Source organism: Juglans regia, chromosome 4 (genome assembly GCF_001411555.2).
Source record: "Juglans regia cultivar Chandler chromosome 4, Walnut 2.0, whole genome shotgun sequence".
Classification (NCBI taxonomy): domain Eukaryota; kingdom Viridiplantae; phylum Streptophyta; class Magnoliopsida; order Fagales; family Juglandaceae; genus Juglans; species Juglans regia.
In genome coordinates this window covers 2,253,589-2,262,696 of record NC_049904.1, presented here as the reverse complement: position 1 = coordinate 2,262,696, position 9,108 = coordinate 2,253,589, and the positions used below count along the sequence as shown (strand labels likewise).

General features: G+C 37.6%; 1 protein-coding gene across 1 annotated transcript; it reads left to right on the top strand.

The window, feature by feature from the left end:
- The first annotated feature begins 1,181 nt into the window (after positions 1-1,181).
- On the top strand, positions 1,182-6,383 carry LOC109000811 (neutral ceramidase 2-like). Its single transcript, XM_035689655.1, has 9 exons — positions 1,182-1,528; positions 2,281-2,489; positions 3,083-3,439; positions 4,124-4,388; positions 4,467-4,737; positions 4,840-4,965; positions 5,135-5,198; positions 5,372-5,541; positions 5,711-6,383. The coding sequence occupies exons 1-9, from the start codon at positions 1,182-1,184 to the stop codon at positions 6,257-6,259; spliced, it is 2,358 nt and encodes a 785-aa protein (XP_035545548.1). The 3' UTR covers positions 6,260-6,383.
- The last annotated feature ends 2,725 nt before the right edge of the window (positions 6,384-9,108 follow it).

The window sequence follows — 9,108 nt, the reverse complement described above, 5'->3', positions numbered from 1 at the left end:
AAAATTAATTAATCTTAATTCGAATATTAAATAAGCTAAATTCGTAAACTCGTATAACCTCCAGCTCCGACTCGAATGACCTCTGCTGCATGTGAGGTTAGTTGTTGCAGGTGCTTCTAGTCTCACTGCGCGTACTCAGAAGTATGGGAACTTTCTGGTGTGAAGTACTCTACATTGAATATGGATGTTCAGGTTTATCACTAAAACCTACCAACTCCACCGACATGCGTAAGCTCTCTAGTGTCGGAGACAAAAGGTGCTCATGGGTGTGGAGCACTGCTCGTTGCAATCATGAGCATAGCGAAGCAAGGAGAAAGATCACGACTTTTGCAGTACTATGAATATTGGTCATAGTATTCCCATGTTTGTTCAAATACTATTCAAGGCATGTTTTTCCTTCGGGAGAAACCGTTCTAACTTCTGTACTATTTCTGTTTGAAAAAAGGTTCTATCCTTCTGCCGACGACCCACCCCACACTGGACAGAAGTGGAGTTTGTGACTTTGTGGTGTTTCGAATTCTCCACACTTTCCTCACTTTCTTCTGAGTAAATGTGCATGTAAATATTCGTCTATTGAAGCTGATCCTGACGCCACTGTGACACAGAGTTCCTACTCTATGGGTTAAGGTAGCTCAAAACGTTTTCTTGTATTCAGCTTGTGTTCTTTGATTTTCTCTTCGTTTAGGAGTTTGTGGAAGTTTTGGATCACGATTTGAGAATTGAAAGCGCCAAATTGGCCTAGATGAATGTTGTCTCATATAAGGACAAGATGCTATTCTATTTTCCTTTCAAGTCACGGAATTAGATGTTTATTGTAATACATGCCCCTTTTTATATTGAGAAATGAAAGTTCTCAATTCATGATATTTGCTATAGAAATCCTTGGACTCTTATTTATGCTCTTCTGAGATGCCGTTTGTTGAATTCTTATTTATGCTCTTCTGAGATGCCTTTTGTTGGACTCTTATTTATGCTCATCTGAGATGCCGTTTGTTGGACTCTTATTTAAGCTATATGCTGGTTACAATACTTCGATGTTACAAATAGTGATCTATTTGTATGAATTAGTTAGTGTTCTCTGATATATGGTTTATTTATCTTTTCCTTTCGGGGGGTGCAGGATGAAAAGAATTCATTGAAGAATATTGAAGTTTTTTTTTTTTTTTTTTCAAAAGAAAGCCATGGGGATTCTGGGTTTTCTCCGTAATGGCCATAGGCACTGGCCATCTGCAACAATTCATTTCCTGGTTTTCTTAACATTCTTGCTACATAATATTGGAGGGTCTTTATCAGCTTCCAATTACTTGATTGGTCTTGGAAGCTATGACATAACAGGGCCTGCTGCAGATGTCAATATGATGGGTTATGCGAATTCAGAGCAGACTGCTTCCGGAGTTCACTTCCGGTTGCGAGCTCGATCATTTATTGTGGCAGAACCTCAAGGAAACCGCTTAGTATTTGTAAATCTTGATGCCTGCATGGCCTCCCAAATTGTTTCAATTAAAGTGCTTGAGAGACTTAAAGCAAGGTAGAAAACTCTCACTATGCTTCAGTCTTCATCTTTTTCTTCGTGCAGCAGTATATATTTATTGGCCGAGCAGATACATAACATGAACTTTTTTTTACTATGAATCAATGCTTTACATGCTATTAAATTCCACCTAGTATATTTGGACATTTTCCTCCTCTGTGAGTAAAATCTTCAGCTTAAATTTTTAACCAAAAGTATGTATAGCCAGATATTAAATACCGATACAGTGGACATGTAACCAAAAAATCAAAACAATTTCTCTCTGTCAAGCTGCCATTTGCAATTTGTAGATAAACCTCCTTACTGTTGTCTCCCTCAATTATCTTATTTGAACCGCATGCCAATGTTCCACCATTCAATAAAATGTTTCCTCTTGTTGTCAGCTGCCTCTTTTATCCTAGACAGCTTCATCTTAACATTGCCAATATTTTCTTGAACCACACCCTGAACTTGCCAGGTTTCGGGATATCCTTTCCTTTCTCTCTTGCCGAATATGTCGATAGTTGCAAACCAAGCCACTCATGCTTTCATGTATGCAGTAGCGTTTCTTTTAGCACGCTTGACAAGCCAATCCATTTCTTAGACCCCATGGAAGAATATACTTTGAAATGGCATATTATAATAAGATACTTTATCAAGGACATGGGTACTTAGTCATAATGACAAGCCAATCTTTTTATCCTCGCTCTCACTGAATTGTTACCAATGGTCTTACTGTTTGAGATCATAACATTTCTTCCTTTCTTTAGGTATGGGGACCTTTATACAGAGAAGAATGTCGCCATTAGTGGTATTCACACTCATGCTGGTCCTGGTGGCTATCTCCAATATGTTGTATATATTGTAACATCTCTTGGATTTGTACGCCAATCATTTGGTGTCATTGTTGATGGCATAGAGAAAAGCATTGTACAAGCTCACGAGAGTCTTCACCCAGGGTCAATTTTTGTAAACAAAGGTAAGGAAGATCCATCGATATTTCTGTGCTCTGCTACATCTTTGGGAAACATATTTATCTCTCAATCTTAGGTGCAAAATCTGTGCAAGAATACAAAAATGCATACAACCGACATGTATTACCTGGGAGATGATAATATGAAGGAGGATGCTCTCTTGTTATTTTTGGTTTAATTTTAGGAACATACTTCATTGATGAAGCGAAGTGCTTCGGCAGACTTATATGCAGAACAAGTGCACTACTTCCTTTTTATCAGAGAAGTTTACTAAATAATCAAGTTCTTTTGAGAAATTTTGGCATTGGTAACAATGCCTAATGCTTATAACTTCATAGCTGTAATGAATCAGTGTCGGACTGATTAGTTTTTATTTCTTTAGTGTTTAAATTTTCGTATGTTTATGCTTACAGTCATTTATATTTAGGCATATATTGCATTTAGGGTCCACAAGAAATATGTTGTTTCTCAGAGTGTGACGACGCATATTGATCATACCCCTGGCTTCATGGGATTAATTAGGACTTTTGTTTTTTTTGTTTAGGATATGTGCCTTAATATTCTGATCCTTGATAAAAACTCCATCACGATTCCACAGGTGAGCTTTTTGATGCTGGGGTAAACCGTAGCCCTAGTGCTTATCTCAACAATCCTGCAGGAGAGAGGGCTAAGTACAAGTATGATGTTGACAAAGAAATGACCCTCTTAAAGTTTGTAGATGATGCATGGGGCGCAGTGGGTAGCTTCAACTGGTTTGCTACTCATGGAACTTCAATGAGTCGTACAAACTCATTAATAAGTGGTGACAACAAAGGAACTGCAGCACGGTTTATGGAGGACTGGTTTGAACAGAAGGATTTTCAGCAAGGTTTTGACGCTCTGCATTTCAATAATTCTGATACTGACAGAATCCCTCGAAGAGTCTCAAACATAGTTCCTAACCATAATGAAAACCGTAAGTGAATTCTCGTCAAATCACAGTGTATGGATATGGACTTGTATTAAGATATCTGGTAAAATTTGTGGTTATATTGTCATTAAACCATTGTGTGCTTTGCTTTTCTGTGTTTTTCAGGGAAGTCAGCCAGAAATCAGTTCCATCTAGATTATTTTCATCAGAAATCTAATATACCAAACCTCCTAGTAAACTTAATTTGAAAATTGCTGGAATTTATTTGCTAGCAGTCCAACTTCCTCATTGTAGTGTTATCATGCAGTAGACTAGGTATCTAGGAAAACATATTTCCTTACATTCAAAACAATAAATATATTAAACTGGTTTCTCTCTTGATAGTAACGAATCTTATACCAAACTGAAACCAATGCCGATTAAAGAACTATCTTCATAGACCAGTAACTTCTCTCCTACAAGATCCACTTGCTTGGCTTTGGTTTATTTAGAAAGACTTGGGGAACTGAACTTTGAGGAGTTAGCATGTACCAACTTCTTAATATCAATCCCATCTGACAAGCTCAAATGGATTGTTTTTTCACTACTTTCTCTAGGATTTGGTCGAATTAATAAATTGAAATAAAAATCGTTCACAGGTAGACTAGGTACACTGCATGGCATCTTCCACATGACCTTTCTTTACTTGAGAAACATCCAACTTCATTGTATATAGTTCCTTTGAAACAGGAAGTGAGTTGATGAGACTTGCCAACAATTTTCAGTTTTCTCAAGGACAACCTGCAACAAGGTTTCTGAGTCTTGCAAGTCGGGTCAGGAATGCTTTGAGCCAAGCTGACAGGCCTCAGTTTGTATCTGCATTCTGTCAATCAAATTGTGGTGATGTAAGCCCAAATGTTCTTGGAGCATATTGCATAGACACTGGATTGCGTTGCGATTTCTCTCACAGTACCTGCAATGGTAAAAATGAATTATGCTATGGTCGGGGACCGGGGTACGTATATAAACTCTGAAATTCCTTCAAGTGTAAACTTCAAGTCTTGTTTTTTATCTTTTTACGTTCAATTGGCAGTTACCCTGATGAGTTTGAGAGTACTCGTATAATTGGAGAAAGGCAATTCAAAAAAGCCGTGGAGCTTTTTGATAAAGCAACTGAGCAACTAAAAGGGAAGGTTGAGTACCGGCATTCATATCTAAATTTTTCCAACCTTGAGGTCACACTTCCTAAAGCGGGTAGGGGTCATGAGGTGGCAAAAACATGCCCAGCTGCCTTGGGCTTTGCTTTTGCTGCAGGGACTACTGATGGCCCCGGAGCGTTTGATTTCAAGCAGGGAGATAATAAGGTATGAAGTTGCTGGCACATGTTTAATCCATCATTATACAATGCCCTTGAATAGTGAAACACCCATAGTATGATTTGATTCTTTTCTTGGGTGGTTTTCTAGGGGAATGCCTTCTGGAGGTTGGTGAGGAACTTGATAAAAACACCGAGTCAGGAACAGATCAAATGCCAAAATCCAAAGCCTATTCTGCTTGATACTGGGGAGATGAAGGCACCATATGACTGGGCAGTGAGTATTTAATTTGGTTTTCACTTTATATAAACATTGAAGAAGTCTACAACAACCCTTTGACATTTCTAAGGATTGTTGTCTGTGGATCAATAGGCCAGTGCTTTATATATCTTCCTTTATGGGTAAACAGTGTTACTGACGTACATAAATTGAATTGCTTATGCAGCCCTCAATACTTCCAGTTCAAATTTTGCGGATAGGGCAGCTTGTGATTTTGAGTGTGCCTGGAGGTACAACAACCCCAACGTACTCTTAGTAATTCCTCATTTGAATTGTACCTCAATGCAAATCATGTTGTTAAGCAAATGGTACTTGGAAATAAAAAAAATAGTAATAACACACGTGCTAGATCCTATAGTAACATGGGTTGGTATAAGATCCTTGATGATATTATTTCTTGCAGAATTTACAACTATGGCCGGCAGGCGCCTTCGTGATGCTGTCAAGACTGTGCTTACTTCTGGAGGTAGTGGAGAGTTTGACAACAATGTCCATATAGTCATTTCAGGGCTTACCAATACATATTCACAGTATGTGACCACCTTTGAGGAGTACCAAGTGCAAAGATATGAGGTTTGTGTCACCATTTTCTGTCATTTATAGTATTCGTTTTCTATCCTAGTGTTACAATATAACCTTGCTCCTCAAGAGAAACAAAAGGTTCTTCTAAGAATGGAAACACATTTTGAGAACAAACCCTTAGCATTATATAAATTATCTTCTGATTAATTTTTATTGTCAGGGAGCCTCTACACTGTATGGTCCACACACACTTGATGCCTACTGTCAAGAGTTCAAAAAATTAGCTGCAGCTCTCATCAGAGGCCAAACTGTTGAACCAGGCCCGCAGCCACCAAATCTTCTTGACAAGCAAATCAGCTTACTTCCACCAGTAGTCGTCGATGGTACCCCGCCCGGGGTGAATTTTGGGGATGTCAAGACTGATGTCCCTCCAAATTCCACCTTCAAAAAGGGTGGAATAGTTACAGTCACCTTCTGGTCTGCTTGCCCAAGAAATGACCTTATGACCGAAGGCACATTTGCACTGGTTGAGATCCTCCGGGACCAAAAGACATGGACCCCAGCTTATGACGATGATGATTTCTGCCTGCGGTTTAAGTGGTCAAGGTTTGCAAAACTTAGCCCTCAGAGCCATGCAACCATAGAATGGAGGATTCCTGCATCTGCAACTTCAGGTGTGTACCGGATAAGCCATTTTGGTGCTTCAAAATCACTTCTTGGATCAATCCACCATTTCAAAGGTTCATCTAGTGCTTTTGTAGTGGCATAGACACGTGGAAATAACATGTCTTTCACTGCTTGTGCTCAGTTATAGAGATGCTGTAAATTAAAGTAAGTAGACAATTTATGAACCTTTTGCTGATAAAGGATGTTTCTGAATCGGTTTTCATATATATCAGTGTTTCGTTCCGTTTTCTCTTTCAATTGATGATCCATCAGGTATAACAAAAGTAAAGATTTGAGCGTGATTGTCTAAAAGAAAGAACCTTTGTAATTGCTTTAATTCTTTGTGGGAAATTGCGTGTAAGATTCTTGCAGGAAATATTAGATTTTGACGTGGATGGTACAAGAATAATTACGCAAGAATGGGCTTCAAGACTTCCCATTGCAGGGGGGAAAATAACAATTGACTCGGGTGTTGGAATAAAAGGAAAACCTTGTGACGGTATGTCGGTACTAGGAGTAATGAAACAAAAATCAATGAATCATGAAGTTGCTCCGTCAACTAAGCACAATTAACTAACGACTAAAACTGAAAAATTAAAAAAAAAATAAAAATAGTAAAACAATAAAAAAGAAAAAGAAATGAAAGCATATGAATATTCATTTACACATAGGAGTGACAATATGTGATACGACCTGTTAACCTAATACGAATACGATACGAAATTAGCGAGTTTTGAATTGATGTTAATGGATTTAGATCAAAATGGATAGACCCTTTAAGACACGATTTATTAATAGGTCACTAATAGATCAACCCACTTAACTCGTTAGTGAACCGTTAAACTTTTTACTCAAAATTACAATTATATCTTTTTTAACCTAAAAACAAAAATACTCTAATCCTATTTTGTATCTCCTAATTCTCTATTTCAGTTGAGTCAGTTCTCAAGAGTCACAATTACCTCTTACACTTTCTCTAAATTGTAATTTTGGTGTTTTTATTATTTAGATTGTAAGTTTAGACTTATGTAGTTAGTTTTATATTTTTGGAGATATTATAATTTTAAATTTTATGTAAAATTATATTAATCAGATCAAATTGACTATTTTGACCAATTTAACTCATTTATATAAAAGGGTTGAAACTGATTGACATGGGTCAAAATAGATCAAAACGAGTCATATTATGTCGATTTATTTTTAATTAACTCATAACGAGTCAAAACGAGTTTCTGTCGTATCAATCCGTTGTATCAATCCGTTACTTTAATAAGTCTCGTTAAGATTTGAAAATCTGATTGATAAACTTAAACAGCGCAATATTGACGCAAGTAGCCGTTTGGAACCTCCTCCATGTGGGCGCCATATTATTCTCTCATCTTCTTGGCTTTTCTTTGCTTCCTCGACAGTGATTCCACGCTGGCCCATACTTTTGATGTTGCCATTGTTACCATAGCTATATGATGATTTAAAACTTATGTTCAAGCTGTGATTATAGAAGTTGTAAATTAGTATTGGCATCTACATAGGAGGTTGGTAAGATGGTCCATTCTGCCCAGGGTTATGGTATGTTTGGATCATCAAGAGATGCAAGACTTGATTCTCACTTATTTAGGGGGCCATTGGTTTATTGCCTGTTTGCTTGTCGCCTTATTCTGTACCATGGTTCCTCTTTCTCATTTGTTTCCTTCTCTTTTTGTTGGAGCAAGGGAGTTTCTTCCTCCTATTGACGTTTTAATTGAGACCAATCTAATTCCTTTAACACTTATCCTGTTGGCAGGCTAAGTCCAGAATGATGGGAGATTCTGCTTACAAAAGCACTCTTGACTGTTTTCTCAGAACTTTGAAGAACGACGTATGTTCTTCTTACAACTCTATTTGACACTCGGTTGCGTATATCTTTTTGTTGGTATGGGTGTATCTGGGGGGGTTTTAACATTTGTCTACTTTGATGTGCAAGATGGTCTGGTTGAATGATTTCTAGCACATTCTAATTGTACATTGATTTAAGATGTGATCTCTGTTTATTCATGACGATTTTGCATTCTCGAATCTTAAATATTTGCATTCTTTGATTACATTGTGCCTTTACTTTTTATTTATTTACGTTAATAGTAAGAAAATAAAAGAAAATATCTCCTCTATTCCCCCTTTCCCTTCTGTTTTAATGAACTGTAGTATGCATTGAAGTTTAAAGGTCTACAGGTTATGTTGTCTTTCTCAGCAAGATCATTCTTCACTACTGAGAGATTTTGACACCTTAGTTACATATGGTTTTAATTTAGTTGTATCTTAATTTCTGGAGTCTGCATTACTCTAGAAATTACTGTGTACATCAGAGGGCCCCAATAATATAAATTCACATTTAAACTCACAGCATTTAGCATTATTCAGGGACCTTTGGCCTTTTACAAGGGCTTCATCCCAAATTTTGGACGTCTGGGATCGTGGAATGTCATAATGTTTCTCACATTAGAGCAGGTACGAATCACAAAACAATCGTCGATTTTGTTACTTTCATTCCCTGCCTTTTGAGTTTCTGGCCTTTTCTTGCATTTGTTCTGTACCCCAGTTTTCACCTTGCACTTCTATAGCGAGATAGTACATTTTATGCTAGGATCATAAAACCCATATCAGCAATTGGGGGATGAGATTGAGATTCTTTCATACTGCATAGAATAATCCGAGGCCACTAAAAGACCTACTGCTCTAGCCTGCCTAACTGCTGCCCCCTGGATCAAGTGGGCACTAAAAGACCTCCATGAAAGCTGGCCCGGGCATCTTTTTTTGTGTTTTTTTTTTCTCCACCCTAACAGGCGAAGAAGTTTGTCAAAAGTATAGAATCATCTTGAGAACAACCAAATACACTCAAAGATAGAGTGCTGGATCTCGCAAGTGAATTGGATCAGCAGCCAGTTGAAGTTGTCTAGAAAATAATGAAGTTCTCACTGT

Coding starts and splice junctions, on each gene's coding strand:
- LOC109000811 (XM_035689655.1), top strand. CDS start 1,182: ATGGGGATTCTGGGTTTTCTCCGTAATGGCCATAGGCACTGGCCATCT. Junction 4,389..4,466: donor TGCTATGGTCGGGGACCGGG/GTACGTATATAA, acceptor TTCAATTGGCAG/TTACCCTGATGAGTTTGAGA. Junction 4,966..5,134: donor AGGCACCATATGACTGGGCA/GTGAGTATTTAA, acceptor TTGCTTATGCAG/CCCTCAATACTTCCAGTTCA.